Below are 20600 nucleotides of genomic sequence, written 5' to 3'. Positions count from 1 at the left end.
GGTATAAGTGTAGCAAAAGTGATTTGTATCCGTATGACGCAGAGCGTCTGTGAGCGGGACAAAATTGCAGCATGAACCAATGAAAGTCCCCGGGAGGGGGTGCATTTTTCAAACTACACTGGGACAATCCAAGCAAACTCTTACTTTCTGGAGTCTTGAAAGTAGACAAGAGGGCATCCTACACGACGGAGTTGGGTATCTTACAATATGTCAAATTAAATTACTTAGTTTAACTAGATTCCCCCCAATTATTCCGTTAACATGCCGCAAGTGTCCTTCAATGTATTCTAATGGCCTGCTTGGATGGTCCCAGTGTAGTTACAAAAATGCACCCCCTGCCGGTGACTTTCATTGGTTAATGCTGCAATTTTGTCGCGCCCACGAACGCTTTGCGTCATACGGATGCGTTCACTTTTGCTACACTTGTACCACATAGATGTGTTGCAAAAGTATCAAGAAAAACAACAGCTGAGACTTGTAGCAGCAGATTTGAGCAGTTGTATCGATGGACTTGTGCTCGCTCATTAAAATGCTCATTGAACATAGCGTTCTATATAATTTCATTTGTGAGGAAATATTTCACAGATGTGCAACTACTGATACATTAGTTCACATTTGGGTTTACGACTGCACAAATTTTGTGCATGTTCTCAGATTATGAAACACGGATGTGTGAATGTGTTTTGCACCAATTGCGCTGCAATGATTGTAGCAAAAGTGTCAAGTGCATGACTCTTTGAAGTTGTGATGCACAGAATAGGATTTGTGCATCTCTAAGAAAGGACTTGTGAACTCGTAGCCCCTATTTTGTGTTGACACTGGTAGAACAATTATTTACGACTTCAAATTTACTGTTACACATTTGTGACTTTAGTGTACACATGCAAAATAAATATTTACAACTTCAAATTTACTGTTAGTCATTTGTGACTCTAGTTTACCCATGCTAAAGCCTTTTGCTACAAAAATACCTTCATACATAAGCCTCTTTAGCAAACCAGCTCGAAAACAAATACAACTTTACATTGTATTGCACGCTCAGCAAGACCGTGCAATGCATTAATTGGTGACCGGAATAAAGAAGCAATGTAATCATGTGTGTAAGACCAATTACAATCGACATGAAAATGACCAATATGGTACAAATACAAAGAAAATCAATCTCTTTACGGGCGCAGCCATTTTTGTTGAGAGCGTCATCACTGCTCTCGGCCTACTCTCAGAATTCCGAGAGATGAAGACAAAAAGGGGGCGTGCCTCAGAGAAATGCCGCAAGAAAGCTGGGAGATTTCCCAACTTCCGACTCTGAAAGCTGGCGTCCGAGGCATCTGAATCACACCATCACTGAACTCTGTATATTTTATTTTGCGACCACATATCAGTGTGAGAAAGACTTCTCTTCACTTGTCATCAGGTTGTTGGTATGGAGTTGTTGTTCTTCATGTTCACACTTGCTGTGGTTGTGTATGTGTGTGTGTGTGTGTGTGTGTGTGTGTGTGTGTGTGTGTGTGTGTGTGTGTGTGTGTGTGTGTGTGTGTGTGTGTGTGTGTGTGTGTGTGTGTGTGTGTGTGTGTGTGTGTGTTTGTCTGTTCTAGTACTACCACTTTGTACAGCTGACAACAGTTTACCATAAATAATATTGTAGAATAAATGTGCCTCATGCATGGGCTGTGCGTAGATGAATAGGGCCTGTATTTTGTTATATTTTATAATAGTCTTGGTACTTGGGGAAACAAATATTTTCTTAGGTGGTACGCGCTATAAAAAGTTGAGAACCACTGGTCTATGCTATATTAAATTATTTATATAAATCTAATATCCTTCTTGGTTTTATCTAAACAATAACATATAATTAGATTGAATGATTTTGGGTCGACACGAGACAAAATGTATATGTATATTTAGTCTGGTGTCATGAGAGTGTCATGACAGTCAAACAAGTACACGTATGTATACGTGTTGATACTTAATGATACAAATAGACATAGAATATAGACTACTACAAAAATTAACAACAGACACAACATTAATAAGAATATCAACTCAAATAAGCCAATGAAAACATTTTGTGAAAATTTTAAAAAGTTAGAATGTAAGAAGATCTTGTTGTAGTTTGAAAGATACAAAAAACACTGGAAGACGAGTTCATCACAAAAAGTGAGGGTGTGTATACATACGTACATCGCAAGAATTAGGATACATGCTCATATTGTATCCCATTATCACTCTCTCCAATTTCAGCTGTATTCTCATGAATATTAATGAAAAGTAAATAATCCCTCAGGGCTAAATTATAAGCAGGCTTTGTGATGATTGAAGCTTATTCCATCTTTATGTAACCAAGTCCATGCCGTTGCAAAAAACACAATGTGATGCATAGTAAAACACTAAAACATTAGACTACTGTTCTAATGTAATTGCTATCAAGGACTATACTAATAGTAGAGGATATTGCCATCTTCAAAAAAAAACTTGGCTTTGTTGTCATGATGACAGAGCAAGTCTCCATAATGATGGACTACTACAATGCTATTGCCTCCTTAACAAATTATATTTATCGATTAAAGGTACTGTGCAGAAACATGCCACCGGGCATGTACTGTGCAGAAACATGCCACCACCGGAATACAAGGAAACAAAGGACTTTAAAAGTGGTTAAAAGATGTTGTAAAAAATAAACCAAAAAATCCAAATGCAGAGGGAATCATGAGATTTAATGTATTTAGTAGTTCAGGGACTCAACCGTGCAGATTAATTCTATTTCAGTCAATCCAGCCTCTTTCTCCATCTCAATCCCAGCACCGCAAAACAAATGGGACAAAATAAACATTTCCCCCTTTAATAAAAGTGTTTAGGGGTTGGATAAGCACAATATAATGGAAGAGATGTTTGGCTCTCAGCTTGGCAGAAAGTCTCTAAGGACGTGTACTGTCAAGGACGATGTGTCCCAAACAAGGGGCGGGATATCAGGCTTCTTAATATAATGCTATTTGAAATCAACGTCAAAACACCAAAATACATCATTCTTGCTTGTAACCAGGCACTCAAAGCTTGTTAAAAAGCACAAGAACTCAGATTCAATACCATACAAAAAGGACATTTATTTATCTTAAATAATTGCTGTTAAATCAATCTTAAATGGTGCTGAGAAATGTGAAGTAAAAATTTAAATTATGTATTATTATTATTATTATTATTATTAATGTAATATAGAACTACATTTAATTCTTTACTTCGAAGAAGGGAGTAAGGCAGATGTGTGTGTGTGTGTGTGTGTCTGTCGGGGGGGGCTGTGTGTGTGGATGTATGCATACATTTTTGCGCATGCACATTTTTGTGTGTGTGTGTGTGTGTGCGTGTGTGCGTGCGTGCGTGCGTGCGTGCGTGCGTGCGTGCGTGCGTGCGTGCGTGCGTGCGTGCGTGTTGGACCATGCGTCCATGCATGCAAGTGCGTGCATGTGTTTTATTCATTACATTGCAGTCACAGGTTCACTGGGTCTCAGTTCCTATGTATGGGTCGTAGCAGGCACTGACTCCAACCCAGCTAACTGAGAGGCTGAGATAAGTCACTCAGAATCCCTTCAGCCTATTTGATCTGTAGCTATTGGTATTCTGCTGCAGTTTCTCATTCTCACTTTGGGGGGTGGAAGAGGCACTGCTTTAATGTGTTGCTCTCCCCTATCTGATATCACCCGAGGCACAAGAAAAAGAGAAATAACTGACAGACAGGACTGAGGAGGTTGTGGGGGAAGAGGAAGAGGAGGAGGAGAAGCAGGAGGATGATGAGGAGAAGAAGGAGGAATATGAGAAGATAGGAGTCTCACCATTGCCCTAGACATTCTAAAAACTTTATCTGTGAAATTCAGAATAAACCTAACTCCATTATTTTAAGCTGACATGGGGATGGTTTTACGATGCATCTCCTCTATAATCAATACAATAGAGAATGTTTGAATCCCTCATGCAAGAAACGTATAACTTTTGATATAAATCTGGTATGGCAAATTAATACATGACCCGCTTAATTTAAGTGTACCGTTCAGACCATATTTTGTCTGTACGGGTGCAGTGAGGGGAAAAGTTTTCTGTACAACTAGACCCACCAGGCTGGGAGTATACACAGCAGATGAGGCGTTTAAGTTGATGAGAGAAGCAAAGTAAGCTGAGTGGCTAGACAAAAAAAAAAGCCAAGGTAACGAATTAAAAATGCAATGTCTGAAAGTGGAAAATGGTCTAGATACTATTAACATTAGGGAAACGTAAAAGATTGTGGAAAATGTTACGATTTCATTAAGAATGTGTTTAATTTCCAAACTTGTTGGTAAAATATAAATTGATGGCAAGTGCTCAACATATTTACTGTATGTATGGTGATTCGGAGTTCACATAAACAGATACTCAAAAAAACATAGAGAAATCGTATTTTGATTTTTTTTTTTACCTTTTTTGACCATGTTTTGACCTTCTGTGGTATCCATGGCAACCCGATAAACAAATTCCTTCCTATCCATTGATATCGACTACCTATGCAATTCTGTCTCACAAACATCCAGAGACTATTTCAGCAGCGGAGCAGACATCTGGGAAGCAACGACCTAGACACATCAGGACACACCCTGACTCATGTGTAATGAACTCAACAGACACAAGCCTTTTAGCATTATGATAAATAGTGGCCATCATTGTGTGGTGGGGCTAGTGTTGACAAGGAATGGGCAAAATTGGTGGTGGAGGAGGAGTGGACTGTAGTCATATTATCAACATGCATGGACCTCCTTGAATTTAACAAGAATCCAACCTTGGACAACCATTTCCTGGATTTGCTGCTTACAATGACAACTTCTCCTGGCTGCCGCTCATCAGCCTGAGGGTTCACTACTGCTTCGTACTAGTCCTCCCTCCTCCCCCATCCGACCCCTCTCCCCATAAGCAGCTGATGACATGCCGAGGAAGACGGCATTCACATTCTTCGCCTGCCATGGCTGCTGAATGAGTGACAGTTGATTGATTCCCCAGCAGCAGAGTCACCGTGCTTCTCCTGTCTCTCATTGTCTCCGGTCTCCCCGGGTCATAAAACATTCATGGGCAATGGCTTACAGTGTTTGTTAATTTCCTTTAAGCAGTTGTGATGCAGGGGCTCATGGACAAAGGGAGAGATTGTATAAACGGTGCATAGAATGAAAATAAATGAATGATAATTATAATAATAATTAGCTTTCTATTCATTTCTACGAATAGACAGGAAAACAAGAATTATTTTGATAATGCATGTTTAAAATGAGTTTTCTCGAACTTTTCTAGTTTTCAACCGACAACCAACACAAAAAAAACACAGTTTCCAGTTTATACAAATTAATTAAACGGCAGCAAAGATGGATGATGGACAGTATGGTAGTTTTATGCTAAAAGTGTCTAGGCATGCAAAGTTTGCTCAGTAAATTTGTTGATATAATACTTTTATCATCTTTACCATGCTCACTTTTGGAGCTGCTGAAGCCAGCAGCTTATGATGAAAGCTGGATGAAAGCTCAGCTATTTTAGTTGCAATCAATCAAAAAGCTTCAACATTCATTTCCTTTTTCTGAGAGCCGGTTTGGTGGATTGAGAAACCACTGGCAGGTAGTTTCTGCCATGTTTAACCTGCCAAGCTCCACGCATTAGCTCACATTTACTGAACATCACAACATGAGATCACCCTTTATTTCTCATATTTACAAGATCAATGTTGTTTTGGTACTTGTCAGAATGGGTAGCTCATGCTCAGGTGTACACAGCATCAGGTATAGTGATGGGGTTTGCAATTTGAGACAGGGGGTTAGTCCTCCTTGCTTTCATGGACCTGAATGGAGGGGAGAAAATGACACCCATTCACAGCAAGCCAACAGGATGATTGATTGACGTTTGCACAAGGTAGAGGAGGCAGAACGAAAACAAAATGTATTTCATTTTAAAGGAATATACTACCCAAAAACCTATTACGGCTTTAAGCAAAATCCCCTATAAGATAATGCATAGTGGTTTTGTAATATGATCGTTAATAGGTTTACTCACACTATTTTTCATCAAGACAAGGGTGACTCCATTGTTGGCTTCTCCATAGAGCCCGCCTCACTCCATTTCTCTTTCGCTCCCCAGTCATGCTGACAGCATTGATCATCGATGCAGACTCCAAGCCACAAGAAGACTGTGGGCTTGGCAATCCATTTTTCTTTAAATATATAACATTATAAATATGGGAGGTTGCAGTGAAGAGGTTTTTTTTGTGGATCATTTTAGGCAGCACCATGGATAGCATAAAGCAATCCTGGCTTATCTGGAAGCTCAGCAGGCCTCGTCCTAATCCATCCTTGGATCAGAGAACAGTTGGTGTTGTTAGAGGTGTTGGTAGGCCAGTAGGGGGTGCTATGGAATATCCCCAATGCTCCAGTACAGAAACAGAGAATCTCATGTTGAAAAGTACCATGACTCGGTCGTGACACTCTGTGGTCACTAAAGATCCTTTGGCACACATCGCACGAATAGGGGTGCTTACAGTCCCGGTCTCCTGGCCAAATTCCCACCCTGACTCAAGTAGCAACATGGCCCCCTAAACGTTCCAGCCAGTGTGTGGGGGCTGAGTGTTCTGCATTATACTGGCAGTCGTGCATCACCAAGGTGCTATACATTAGTAGTGGATGATTTGCCGCACCCCCCACGCACACACAGATAATTACTATGTGAAGCGCTTTTGGTACCTTCAAAAGCGCCTAAACGCAATAATTGCTGAATCAAAATAATTCTAGCATCCTTTGTTATTGACAGCCCATTACATATATATAAAGCCAAAGCTGCCATAAGAACCCATCTGCTGGGGTTTCTTTTTGCTGTGTTTTTTTGTTTGGTTTCTCTGTTGATATTTAGGTGTAAACATAAGGGCCAAAAAGTTTGGTTTTGTTATATTATTATTGGTATAATTACAACTGTGAATATCAGTATTGGTTTTACTTGTACAGGGCTGTCAGTAAGAAAGGATGCTACAAAGAACCACAAACAATGTCTCCCCTGCAACCACACATATTGTCCACCAAATTTCAGCTCCATTGTTGGCCTGCGACAGGCGGGAAATACAGATTAGAGAAATTAAATGGTTTGTGAATGAGGAAGAAATCTTTTATTTGGTGGCAATGAAATCTGCTATGTCTCTGGTGAGTCCATAAGGACTCGTTTTTAGTGCCTCAAATACAAGAATTCTTCCCCCCCCTAGTTATCAAACAGCTTGCCAGTGTCATAAAAGATTACTTTGGAGGCTAAAGGTGATAAGATGATTCAGCATAACACCCCACACTGTAATTGTAATAAAGAGGGTCAACAGAAAATCATTTCCCAAATAGTACTGACTTTTTGTTTAGGCATTAAAAAAGGCATTTGATTAAGCAATAAACAAGAAGTACATCAAATACTTTTAATAGATATGCATTTTTAGTTAGAAGAAAAATATGAATTATAACTTGGTTTTAAGTGTTTCCTTTTCATAACGCTAAGGCTGCTATATTATGAAGAAAGGCTGCAATTGCGGAATTTAAAGAACAACAAATGGAGTGAGACCTTTTGATACTCTTCCCTTATTAATGGAATAATTGATGTTAAATGATGTAAATGTGCTCCTTATGTTTAAAACACATAGAGAGGCCATGCAAATTACCAAAGCTCTTAATCCCATAAAAGTTATATCTAGCCCCTTTGCCTTCTCGCCACAGAACACACACACACACACACACACACACACACACACACACACACACACACACACACACACACACACACACACACACACACACACACACACAAAGACACACACACGCACGCACACACACACACACACACACACACACACACACACACACACACACGCACACACACACACACGAACACACACACACACACACACACACACACACACACACACACACACAGTCACGCACACACACACACAAACACACACACACACACACACACACACACACACACACACACACACACACAGTCACGCACACAACACCAACATGTTATTTAATAGTGGAGAAATCAGTAATGTGCACACAATAACATTAGGATCCAAGATCTCTTAGGGAAGACAAACTGCAATCAAACAATATTTCTTGTAAACCATAAACGTACAAGTCATAGTTGTGTATCTCATGTCATCTCGTCTTCAAAACCGCTCATCCGGAGTCATGAGAGTCATGGCCTCAGATTCAGCAGAGCTGATCCTCATCCCATCCGCTTCACCCTCGGCAAGCCGATACAGTGAGTACTGAAGGTCACCGGCTGAGCGATGAGATCCTCAGACCACCGAGCTGCAGCCCCTCACCACCACGACTATGCCTCGACATCCTGTCCATGAATATCATAAACCGTTTTGGTGACAAAGCGCAGCCCTCGCGGAGGCCAACATCTACCGGGAACGCAACTGACACAGCTCTCGCTTCGGAGGCACAGAGATCAAATGGCCCTAAGGGGTGACCCCCTCACCCCATACTCCCGCAGCACCTCCCACAGTATCTCCCGGGGGACCCAGTCATGCGCCTTCTCCAGATCCACAAAACACATGTAGACCGGATGGACATATTCCCAGGCCCCCACCATGATCCTTGCGAGAGTTACTGTAAGAGCGGGTCTGTAGTTCCACGTCCGGGGCGGAAACCGCATTGTTCCTCTTTAATTGGAGGGTCGACTATCGGGCAAACCCTCCTTTCAAGCACCTTGGAGTAGACCTTACCAGGGAGGCTGAGTAGTGTGAAACCCCTGTTATTGGCCAATACTCTCTGGTCCCCCTTTTTTAACAGGGGAACCAACACCCCGGTTTGCCACTCCTTTGGCATTGTCCCGGACTCCCAAGCAATGTTGAATAGGCGTGTCAACCAAGACAGCCCCTCAACACCGAGAGATTTCAGGATTTCTAGATGGATCTCATCAATCCCTGGGGCACTGTGGAGTTGTTTACCCCTCCTGAGGTGCCTGATCGTTTTCTAGGAACACGTTTGTGCCGACCGAAAGTCCTTCTCCATGGCCTCTCCGAAGTTCTCCCACACCCGCTGCTTTGCCTTTGACACAGCAGCGGCTGCAGCCCTTTGAGCCTGTCGGTACACTGCAACTATCTCAGGAGACCTCCGGGATGATTTATCCCAGAAGGCCTCCTTCTTCAGTCGGGTGGCTTCCCTGACCACAGTTGTCCACCGCTGTATCCGAGGGTTACCACCCCTTGAGGCACCTAAGACTTGAGGCTAAAGGCACAGCTTCTGCAATGGAAGTTTTGAACACTGCCCAATCTCAATGCCCCCAACCTCCACAGGGATGCCAGAAAAGCTCCACCGGAGGTGTGGGTTGAAGGATCCGTAGGACGGGGGCCTCCTCCAAACGTTCCCAATTCACCCGCACTACCCGTTTGGGCTTACCAGGTCTGTCCAGAGTCTTCCCCCATTCCCTGAACTGCCTCACCATCAGGTGAGTACTAAACAATACAAATTAGTATGCTGTAGCATTACCAGAACATTTAAAAGCCCACAATTGTGGATTAGTGCGATTCACCTTGCATTTGCATGTTTCATATTTTATTATTATTTGTTTATAGTTTCGAGGACAGTCCCCTTTGATTAACTGTACAGTAATAGTAGCAGCTTTAGCCAGTAGTCCCCGGCCAATTGTCAATAGGCAACCTAAAATACATAGTAAAATAAAAAGAAAATAAGAATAAAATACATTACATTACATTTATAATGACAACAGGCCTAAGCAAAAGGGGAAAAGACTACCATATTGCACACAAATGGAGCAAGAACAAACAAACAAGCACAGGTGATGGCAAAGACATCGAGGCAGTTGCAACAAAAACAATGGACAAGGGAAAAGAGGCAACAGAGGTCACATTCAAAGCACATACAAGGCAGGGCATGAACGTCACCTCTCACGTGTCTCAAGATTAATGTGTGCAGTTATAGTTGTCGGATGGCCATGTTTTAAGGTGTGCTGTAAAGGGGGAGTATGTATGCATAACTTTGATAGTGGTGGGCAGTGAATTCCATTTTGTATTGCTCTAGCAGAAAATGATTGTTGACCAAATGTGCTTTTCCTAAATGGGATTAGAAGGTCACCTCGTGCGGTGCTTCTCGTGATCTGATTGCTGCAGTTACGTTCGATAATGAATGAGTCTAGAGGAGGAGCTGTTTTATGCAGAATTTTTAAGGAATTATTTAAGTTGCCTGTCTGACAGCACTGGCTAGGATGGTTTACTGTAAGATGATTACATGATGCCGTTATAAAAAAAATATTATTATTTCTGGCTACCTTTGCTGCTCATAGGACTATTTCTGGCAATCCAGGAATATAATTAATAATTTAATAAAGCCATTTTTATTATTTAGATATATTTTTGCGTGTATTGGGTATTGCAACCCTGTAGGAAGCTATTATGAGTATGAATGATGGCACCAGTGTTTCTGTAAAGGAAGAACAAATGGATAGAAAGGCTTGACAGGGAAACAGACACAAAGGCTGGCCGCTGTAGTTGAGCGGGCCAGAGGAAGCTCATTAATTTTTAATTGTAGTACAAGGCTGCAGAGCGCATTACCATCAACACTAAGCAGCATGTGACCTTCTTTCTCCCTTCATTCCACTGCTATCAAGTTTGTGTTTACTTCCCATCTATCTTCTCCACTGCTTTGTAAAGGAAGACCCATTGAGAACGATAGGGGAATGCCCCGGGCCTTTTAAGAAAATTATTAAGAAAACAAAGTGTACAGTTGATATCACCTAACTGGCATGTGCAAGTTTCATTTTGATTGTGTGTTTGTTTTTGTTGTACAGCTATTGGACTACTGAAAATTGACAACGATTTTCTTTACCAGGGAAGAGACCATTAATGGACAAAACTTAATAATGTGCCTTTTTGTATTCAGAAACAACCATTATTCTGGTTTGATCCCCAAGACAAACCCAAGTACGCTGGCATTGCATGGCAACATTAACAAGAATAATAGAGTCTAAAGATAAGAGACTTTAAGGTGGTTTAGAGGAGGAAGTCCGTAGGTCTACATTTATACCCGGTGGATTAGTGTGCACGTATGTCTTGCCTGCATCAGTGTTGCATTACAGGGTTGTGCTCCCAACTGCCGACATTAATTAGTATGAATAATGAATGGCTACAGGCATAAGTCAGGGTATGCTCGTTTCTCCTTTACTTGTTGTGCTCAGACGTTAACATCATTATATTTTTGGTACACACATACAACCACATTTGTTTTACAAAAATAATGGCAGAGTCTCTGTAACGCCATTAAATTACCCCACATGCTGCTAAACTGGAATGGGATCCATAATTGTACATTGAGCCCTGCTATAAAATAAAAATACAAACTGATGATGGTTATATAGCTGTGTACTTTAGGCTATACATCAAGTGGGTGTTCATGGATTTATTTATGGACAATCCTGAAACATCTGTTCTTCACCAAAATAAAACTTCTCAATCAAACCAAATTTTGGTGCATTTGTAGAAAAATCTTTCGATGCATACAAAAAAGACAAGCTTAAAGGTGGTTGGTAGCTATCATCAGAGTTAGCAGGTCAAGACCATGAACTGGTCCCGGCCCATTAGGACAGCAGCTAGCATCTGGAAGCGGCTGGGAAGAGCTTGTCTGCCCACCGCTATGGGACAAGCGTTCACTTGCAATCCAGGTGGAGATCCACGTGCAACATCCGACAACAAACTTCATTGATATTCTTCAAGTCCACTGACTGACATACTTTAAGAGCATCAACATCCTAGGCATGGCCCAGCTGAGAGTCTGTTATCCCGGTGGGTTTGAGCATATGTCAATGGCCTCAGGCTGGGATCCTGAGGAGAAACATCTGAAATGAAAAATATAGAATAGATTTTGTCACCAATGCAGTGCGCCAATCCCTTCCTGGTACCTGTTTAAAAGTCACCTCTATTATTCCCACTTGAATATCCCAGGTGATCAACAGGGCTCTTAATGGTTAACAGAGCAAGCTCGAGGAACATATGTGAGTCATAAACAGGACTATTAGTATTATTTCTTAATTGTACAGTGCATTGTTATCTAAATTAGCATTTGGAAGGCATTGGGCACATCCGGTTGAAAGTGAATTTAATATAGTGAAAAAGCCAAAGGGTTCACTAACCGAACAGCCAAAGGAATGACTTCCATGCATGCTGTGGACCATCTGGTAGCCCTGGCACAATGCTAGGACGCTAATTCTGCTGTAATGACCTCCGGAATAGGTGTTTCACATTCTGCACACACCTCAGCTTGATCCTTAGCTGCCACTCCCACACATAATGGCATCCAACTTAAATGGCAGGGCTTATAGGTTATGTGTAGTAGGGCTCTGCGGCCAGTGTCATTGAAATCATCAACTTTAGCAAAATTGGCAACATTCTGAAGATCAGTTCTGAAGAACAGGGTTCATTTTGGATTAATTAGTGGTTCATCAATCCAAAGGTGTGTTGGAATTTCCAAACAGAAGATTGCAACTTTATGTGTTTACATGTCCTATTCCTACAAGCCGTAATCAGCCAATCAGACAAATTCAATGTCATTTCAGTGCATGAACTCTTTCCAGTAGTTATAAGTTATAACACGTTTCCCTCTTACCTGCCTACATTAAGAAAGTTCAGATTTTAAATTGTTGTGGGAATGTTTTCTTGAGGTGGATGGATGTAGTATAAGCTTTTTTTTGAGAGATTGTGCTGGGTGGTCTCCTGTTAGTTTGTGGACAAGATTGCTTTGAGTAGAATTTATGCTCAAAAGTATTCACAAATATATTAACACAGCTATAAAACAAACACTAACTTACCATACAATATGTTGGTAAATTTGAATTATACACATTTAGATTTTATTTGTCTATACGCCTTTCTACCACAACATGCCACCATCTAAATTGTTCAAAATCAAGTCATTGTTTAATTTTAAGCAAACAAACTTCTACCTAATTTCTAGGAATACAGACTGAAAGTGTGTGTTTAACTTGAACAACTGATTTTTTGTGTTTTGTTATATCCGAATATAAACGTCAGATGATATTTTGTGTACACTACATTTAAGACTTCCTAATATGATGCATGATTAACTTGCTTAAATCAGTCATTACAAAATGTACACATAGGCTACTGAATGCAAAGACAAAATAGGCAACGACGCTAAAACGTCCTTGGTGATATAATAAAGGCGAGTAGGGCGGTTTAGAAATGCTTTCTGGACTAAGAGCAATCCCTTTTGGTAGACTAGTAAACTGCAAGTGCAACCTACATCGAAATTACGAATTAGGTTGTCCATCCGAACATAAACACTAATGCATGAAATAAGGATCACGTACACTCCTGAGCTATGTCATTCAAACAACTTTGGAGGAAAAAAACCATATAAATGGCTGCAGATTGCAGATTCGTATTCCAAACGATGGACATTCAAACGTATCAGAGAAGTGCCTGTAGGACATGGACATCCACATCAAACTGCTCAACTGCTACGTCACTCAATCCCGTCTTCCAATGGCTGCGAACACGGCAGCTCTGGGGAGGCGTGGTTTATCTCCGGGCGTGGGAAAGTTTCGATCTCATCTTTCAAAACCTAAACCCGGAACCACTACCTAACCATAACCCTAACCACTACTACCCTAACCCTAACCCTAACCCTAACCCTGTTGCACTAGCTTGTTAGTTCTTGATTTTTGATGTTCTTTCCATTACATCTGAAAAATGTCCCACTATATCGATGGTTAAAAAGGGAGTAAGGGACATAATTTACATCGCTGGCATCAAACCATGCACCTATCACGTAGCAGTTGAGCAGTTGGACGTGTATGTCCATCTCCTACTACAGGCTGCAGCGAGACCTTATAGCATCAGAGGGAAGTGGAGAGAAAACACCAACAGCGAACTCCAGCGGCCTTGAAAGTCAACTGCACGGTTAATAACTGAGGAAAATCTGATCATTTGAAGGCTGCAAATCTTATCTAGTATCCCCATACTGCATGCAACTAACATAAAAATGCATACTAAACAGCAATTTAAAAAATATTACAAATAGTTTATTCAAATGATTGTGTTCAATACCAGTTAGCTTATTGTCAGTAGGCCTTTATTTGGTTCGAAATATTCTAGCTGAAATGTTTCAAACCAGTTATGTTGTATTTGGACTTAACGTTAACCACCCTCTGTGCGGTTGGTGAAACTAGGCGTGGGTTTGTGTAGGCGTGAAAGGTCGGGAAACACGAAAGGCCGTCGGGACTGCGCATACATGCACGCACTATGCAGTTATCATCGGTAGATACAGCTTGAGCAAGTAGGACACACCCAACGGAAATATAGCACTCGCCTTTGCGTTTAAAGCAATACTCAAAATGGTTCCAAACTATCCTGCAAGCGTCATGTGGAAATTCTCGTCGAGATTGGAGGAAGACTCTAATCAAGCGCGAGGTTGTCGAAAAACCATGAATCATGACAAAGAAATGCGACAGAGATTTCAAAGAAATGCGCTCACTCTCAAGACAGCAAACAAGTGCGCGCACAAGCACCGTGGTCATGCAAATACTATGCGCACTTTTCTTTAACAATGACGACGTCCTATAAACAACGGACTCCGGTAATAGGTAAAGCTTTTGTTGATTTTAATTATTTCAAATCTATGTCGATTTATGTTGCCCACGTTAATGTCAAGATGGCGTTGAGGCAGTCACGTGACCTTGTTTTTCTTTCAGGCTCATGGTGAGTTTCTAAACGGAAGTGTAGTTCACGTCGCCAGAAGCCTTATTTAAATATCAGAAAACGTAAGACTGTTATATTACTGTTATTCTTAAGAGAAGTCCCTATTATGGTATGGCTAATAAAGGTACGATTATTCCTCAAATATCAAGTAGCCTACATTTACACGTCGTGTTATTATCATACGTGCAGATAGACTTACAGCACATTTCATATTAAGGTTTACTCTAGGATGATCACAAAAAAATAACGTGGTGGCGATTGGGGTTAGGAGGAGCAATGAACATCACAAATGCAATGCCACATTATAATACACTTCATGAAAACTTAAATTAACTAACACTCATAACGAAACCCCACCCAATTTTATAAATTACTTTATTGGTTAGTGGATTTGTAAATCCCGCCCCTGTAGATCTGCTACCTGCAATTGGTCAACGGTGACGACAATCGTAAAACATTCCCGCCTACCGAGAAGATCAAGTTTGAATGAATAAGAGTCTATTTCAAGAGGTGGTAGTTTTGTTGGCAGTGATAACTATACTCAATAGTCTTTTGCACATCAAGGATAAACTATTCAGAAATGGAAATGAAGAAGAGAATTCATCTAGAGCTGCGAAACCGCACTCCATCAGACGTAAGAGGAAGACTTGATACTGCTTCAGACTGGGCTAATGGAGAATCTTTCGTTTGATGTCTTGCATGGGGATACAAAGTTTCTTGCAAGTTTAAAATGATGGTAGCATGTTACATTGTTGTTCTGTGGACACTAATATAGCCTTTTATCGCTGTTTAACTAATGCTATAACTTTGTGGATCTAAAATCGTACAATACGATTGTGCAGTTTGTCAATGCACCGCAGCTTGTGCCAGCAGTATAAACAAGGCGAGCTGGAGAAGCCATATTTGTAACTTTTGAGCTCCGAACGCGCCCCTTTGCGGCGTGTCATTATTATTACAAACGCGTTGTTTCAGGTTTATAGAACGAGTACGAGATGATCACAAAACAGTTGTATATTTGTATTGTTTTATTATGCAACGTTATACCGACGTGTCGAACGCAAAGGATCAGATAGTAAATGTCCAAAATGTAAACAACATACCTACTATACATCGTTATTATAAATATATAGTCAGAGAATGCAGTAACACTCGCTTTCCATATTCTATTTATCGTATGGAAGTGCACTATAATCGGATACAGAGCTGCAGTGTGTGTAGGCTACTCTACAACTCGTTCTGTAGTATGAACCGATGGCGAAATAAAGTGATTTAAGGGACCTGGCAAGTCTATGTTAAGGACTAACGTGTATGGGGTTGCTTTGAAAAGAAACGAGGCTGTTGGATTTGTGGAATTTGTCCATTCAAAGCTCGTTTTCCGAGTCGTGTTGCTCGAGTCTAGTTTACAAGAAATGGGATATGCCGCCATTTTACCCAGAAACAAAGGCAATTGGAAGTCACCCTTCATGTCATTCTCATAAATTCGACGTACATAATATTCGATTCCACATACACATTGTAGATATAACCCTCATGTAATAGCCTACGTATCATTCCATCCGCAAAATGTTAACGTAAGTAACATTTTATCGTTGTCAGCGAGCTATGTAATCGGATTGTATCAGCCCCTCCTACTTACACAGCGTGTGTGTGTGTGTTTTGTTTTGTTTTTTTCTCATACGAATGTGCAATTTACTGCCAAAAATACATCACCATTTTGTTTTATTTTAATAACGAAAATTATATTGACGGTCAGTATGAGAAACGTAATTTATTCGGAAACGAATGCAATTGCATGTAAATATAATATCTGTGGTTGTCTACGCCAATTCCAACGCAATATAAACAAATGTGTTTCGGTTTTGCAAATAAACTAACAAATCACCAACATCTCATTGAGTAAGCTACATAATTCAGTGCTGTAATATATCCCAATTTCTATTTCTTGCTGACTTGTTCTGCAGGTGAAAGAGCTAGTGCTGGACAACTGCCGCTCACATGATGGAGAGCTTGAGGGCCTCACAGATGAATTTGAAGAATTAGAATTTTTAAGCACAATCAACGTTGGACTGACAACAGTCGCCCACTTGCCAAAGCTAACTAAGTTGAAAAAGGTATGGAGTTTTCTCTAAGATTAACACAATGAAGTACATCCTAGCAATGCTCGGGTAACGTGTACATTAAATGCGCTCTTTGTTCATTTGATCACCAGCTTGAGCTCAGTGATAACAGAATCTCAGGTGGACTGGAGGTGCTGGCTGCCAAATGCCCCAACCTAACACACCTCAACCTCAGTGGAAACAAAATCAAAGACCTCAGCACAATAGAGCCATTGGTAAGCCACAAATCCTACAAGATTTGAACTCCCTAAGGAGGATATGCTTTTGCGGTTTTTCATGGTGCCTATCTGTTTGATTTAAATATTTTTTGGTAGTTTTACAATCTCCATTTATGCCTGTTGATGTTCTTTCCAATTGATGAGGGAGGAAATATATTTTCTTTACATGCTGACCCATTTATTTTCCCATATTAAGAATATATGTATTGCCTCTTGGCTTTACTTAAATGGCATGTCCTGGCATGTTTACTTTGCACAATAAGGACCAATAAAATGTCAAATAAGATTTGACAAGCTTTGGAAGTTTATTTATAAAAATATTTACATGGTTAGTAGTCGCCACTAAGATCGATCGCGCGGCGAATTGCATTGCGTAACTGACATCCCAACGGGTCATTTCGAAGGCTTGAGAGGTTTCCGTAGTTACGGAGTCAGATTACGGAGTCGGGGTAGTATACCTTGGCCTTTACTCCTGCCTAGAGGTCTAATCTGACAATTCTGGCTGTAACCTCAAAACGATGTGACCCAAAGCCAGTTCCAGGTTCATTAATACACTTTCACCTTCTCTTGATTTTGACAGAAAGAATTGGAAAGCCTGAAGAGCCTAGACCTTTTCAACTGCGAAGTGACAAACCTGAATGAATACAGAGACAATGTATTCAAGCTCCTCCCTCATCTCACGTACCTGGACGGATATGACTTGTGTGACAAGGAGGCCCCGGACTCTGACGCAGAGGTGTACGCAGAGGGCCTGGATGGGGACGATGACGACGACGATGGTGAGTCTGAATTCAGTAGGCCTTTGATGTAGAATATTAGGAATTTTATGATGCCGTCATTCACTCTGCTGAACATTATCGGTGATTGATGTTTTTTTAAATATGTAGCGTAATTTTTACACCTTTCCCTCTTTCTCCCAGACGTAGATGAGGAGGATGAAGAGGTTGCACCAGTAGACGATGACGATGACGAGGGTGAGGAAGACGAAGATGAGGGGAATGAAGAGGAGGAAGATGACTTAAGTGGAGATGAAAAACCAGATTCGGTAGGATATTATTTATTTTTTTGAGGTGCACTTTGTAGAAGTCTATTTCATAGAGCCCACCAGGTTGCACTGCCAAGGTGCATTGCCATTTTTCTACAGTAGTCCCGAACGTACAGATGGCTTAATGCGTGTCTTGTCGGTGTGTGTTTACATTTTTAATCATCGCAATCCAATTTTATTTAGTGACCTGTGGGGTATACTACGAACCTCGCTGAACATACCCAGACTATCTTGGGTAAGCCTGAATTGACAGAGACGCAATTCGCGATCAGAGTTAAATGGTACTGCGACGCTCATTTAGGATTATAGTAGTCAAGCCAGGTTTTCCACTTGAAGTTCAATGCGAGTTCACGTGAAAGGGGCGTTTATCTCGTCATTGCAGAATTGTTCACCATTAATCCGAATAGAGTGATGATGATTTCAAAATGCAACGTCCAACCTGCCTTATTCTATAATTTAGGGAATTCACTTTAAATACCACCTATGTAAGAAATGTATGGCATATATTTTCAACCGCTGAGAAGTAGCTGTGGTGGCGTAGTGGATTAGTATAAGACCTGAACGCCAGAGACCGGGGTTCAAATCTCGCCTGTCTAGCATCATGCCTTTTACCGCCATAGATGTGGTGCCAGCACGGCCTTGAGAATATGGGTTCAAGTTCGAAATTAGCACAAAAATATAATTCCATAACCTTTAGTGAATAAGTATTTCATATGAACGACAATTGGGACCTTTTTAAGCTTCACATAACTGCGCGTCACTTGGGGGACGAACCCCGTACGCAGAAATTTAAGACTGACAGACACTATGATGAGAACCTGTATCTCTCATTAAGTATATTCTCAGGCAATGGTTAGGGATCGGTCCCGAAAGGGCCTCTGTCGTAGAGCCCCTGTACGAAACGGGCTCCGCGGTCCACAGGAAGGAGGGGCTAGGAAGCTGCGCATGCCGATCGAACCCGACAGACTTGGCGGAAAACCTGCTCCCGACCAGGTTTTGGTTGATAGCATAAGTCACCATGGTGTTACAGCGACGCTAGAGATTGACTCTCATGTCACAGCTAACCCAGGCTTTGAGCGCAACATACCTCGCTAACCCACTAATCGAGGTTCGTAGTACAGGGCACTGTAATGACCCATGTGTTGTAAAACTGTTACATTATTCAAGATCATTCAAAGTACTTTCTACTTGTCTTTCAGGAAGAGGACGACGATGATTTGAATGACAGAGAAGTTGATGATGGGGAAGATGAAGATGGTGGTAATTTACGTTTGCTATATTGCTGGTTGATCATAATTGTCCAGAGTTTTAGCTTTTTCCTTAGATCCATGGCTTCCAGTTGGGTTCCTAGACCATATTTAAGTTATTAAAAACTAATTTTGCTCTGTTCTCTCCTAGAAGAAGAGCAAGGCCAGAAGAGAAAAAGGGAACTTGATGAAGAAGAGGAAGAGGAAGACGATTGAGGATTGCTTTCACTTTGTGTATCGACTGTTTAACTTCCCCTCCTTCTCACTTCCCAGTCCCATTTGTACTATCTTTTTGAGTTTATTTGAGTACTTCATGTTAGTGGCCAGTCAGTTGTGTGTGTGTGTGTGTGTGTGTGTGTGTGTGTGTGTGTGTGTGTGTGTGTGTGTGTGTGTGTGAGAGAGGGTTGGGTTAGGGTTAATAACTTAATTTTAAGTATATGAGTCAGAGTTTCTGATTCTCTGATCTTAATTGTGGATTTTAAGCTCCTTTATGGCGATACGATTTTGTAACGACACCTAATATGACATTTTTTAATAATTATCCCTGTTTGTGTAGGAATTTTTCTTCTGATAAATTGCATATTTTAAAATGGAACCATCCCTTACATAGAGAAAAGGTGCATGTCTGAAAACTCAACCACTGGAACTCATGTACGTCTGTCCTTTTCTTTCCTCGTCTTAATCTTATTTTATTCTTTGTATTGTACATTTTATAAGTAAGTTATATGTTTGTGGTGTCCCAAGTATGCCAATACTGTTGTTGTGGTGTGGAAAACTTCGTCTGAACATGCACAGTGTGACCATTCCAGGTCCCATTTCTAAATTATAGCAAGTAAAGATCTACCTTTGTCTCAGATGCTCCAATCTCCTGGACCACCCAGCTTTGATAGTTCGGAAGTTACGTGTTCTTGTAAATAATGACCAAAATCTATTTTTTTGTATTCTCTTTGATGTTGGCTGACATTAAGTACAATGAGTTAAACAACAAATTGTAATAAAAATATAAACTTGTGTTTGCGGCTTTATCTAAAATGTGCAGTGTAATACTTATTGGACTTGAACATACTTTGTATGCATAATCTTTACATAAAGAGCAATGTTCAATGTTGGTCTATTGTTTGTGACACGCAGATGGCATGAATGTGAGGAATAGGGAAAACTGCAATTCCAATGGAAATTACTTTTAGTGTTCATAAAATCAAAATG

At 40.8% G+C, this 20600-nt stretch overlaps 1 protein-coding gene across 6 annotated transcripts; it reads left to right on the top strand.

The window, feature by feature from the left end:
• Positions 1-14299: 14299 nt before the first annotated feature.
• Positions 14300-20419, top strand: anp32a (acidic (leucine-rich) nuclear phosphoprotein 32 family, member A). Of its 6 annotated transcripts, none has more exons than XM_030376873.1 (8): positions 14831-15401; positions 16729-16878; positions 16977-17099; positions 17683-17881; positions 18023-18147; positions 19347-19407; positions 19549-19725; positions 19770-20419. In XM_030376873.1, exons 1-7 carry the CDS (start codon positions 15348-15350, stop codon positions 19608-19610), a joined length of 774 nt encoding a protein of 257 aa, XP_030232733.1. In that variant the 5' UTR covers positions 14831-15347; the 3' UTR covers positions 19611-19725; positions 19770-20419. The 6 variants fall into 6 exon arrangements, with proteins under 6 accessions (XP_030232736.1, XP_030232735.1, XP_030232734.1 ...); XM_030376872.1 differs by having other exon boundaries at positions 14840-15401; positions 19546-19725; positions 19762-20419; XM_030376876.1 differs by lacking the exons at positions 14831-15401; positions 19770-20419 and adding an exon at positions 14300-14645 and having other exon boundaries at positions 19546-19667.
• Positions 20420-20600: the final 181 nt, after the last annotated feature.

The sequence above is a fragment of the Gadus morhua genome, chromosome 14 (assembly GCF_902167405.1).
Source record: "Gadus morhua chromosome 14, gadMor3.0, whole genome shotgun sequence".
In the NCBI taxonomy this organism is placed as follows: domain Eukaryota; kingdom Metazoa; phylum Chordata; class Actinopteri; order Gadiformes; family Gadidae; genus Gadus; species Gadus morhua.
This window is presented reverse-complemented; position numbering and strand designations above follow the sequence as displayed.

Excerpts from the sequence above, each read along its gene's own strand:
- anp32a (XM_030376872.1), top strand. The coding sequence starts at position 15,348 with ATGGAAATGAAGAAGAGAATTCATCTAGAGCTGCGAAACCGCACTCCA. Across the intron at positions 17,882-18,022 it reads GGACGATGACGACGACGATG|ACGTAGATGAGGAGGATGAA; the intron begins GTGAGTCTGAAT and ends TCTTTCTCCCAG. Across the intron at positions 19,408-19,545 it reads TGGGGAAGATGAAGATGGTG|AAGAAGAGCAAGGCCAGAAG; the intron begins GTAATTTACGTT and ends GTTCTCTCCTAG.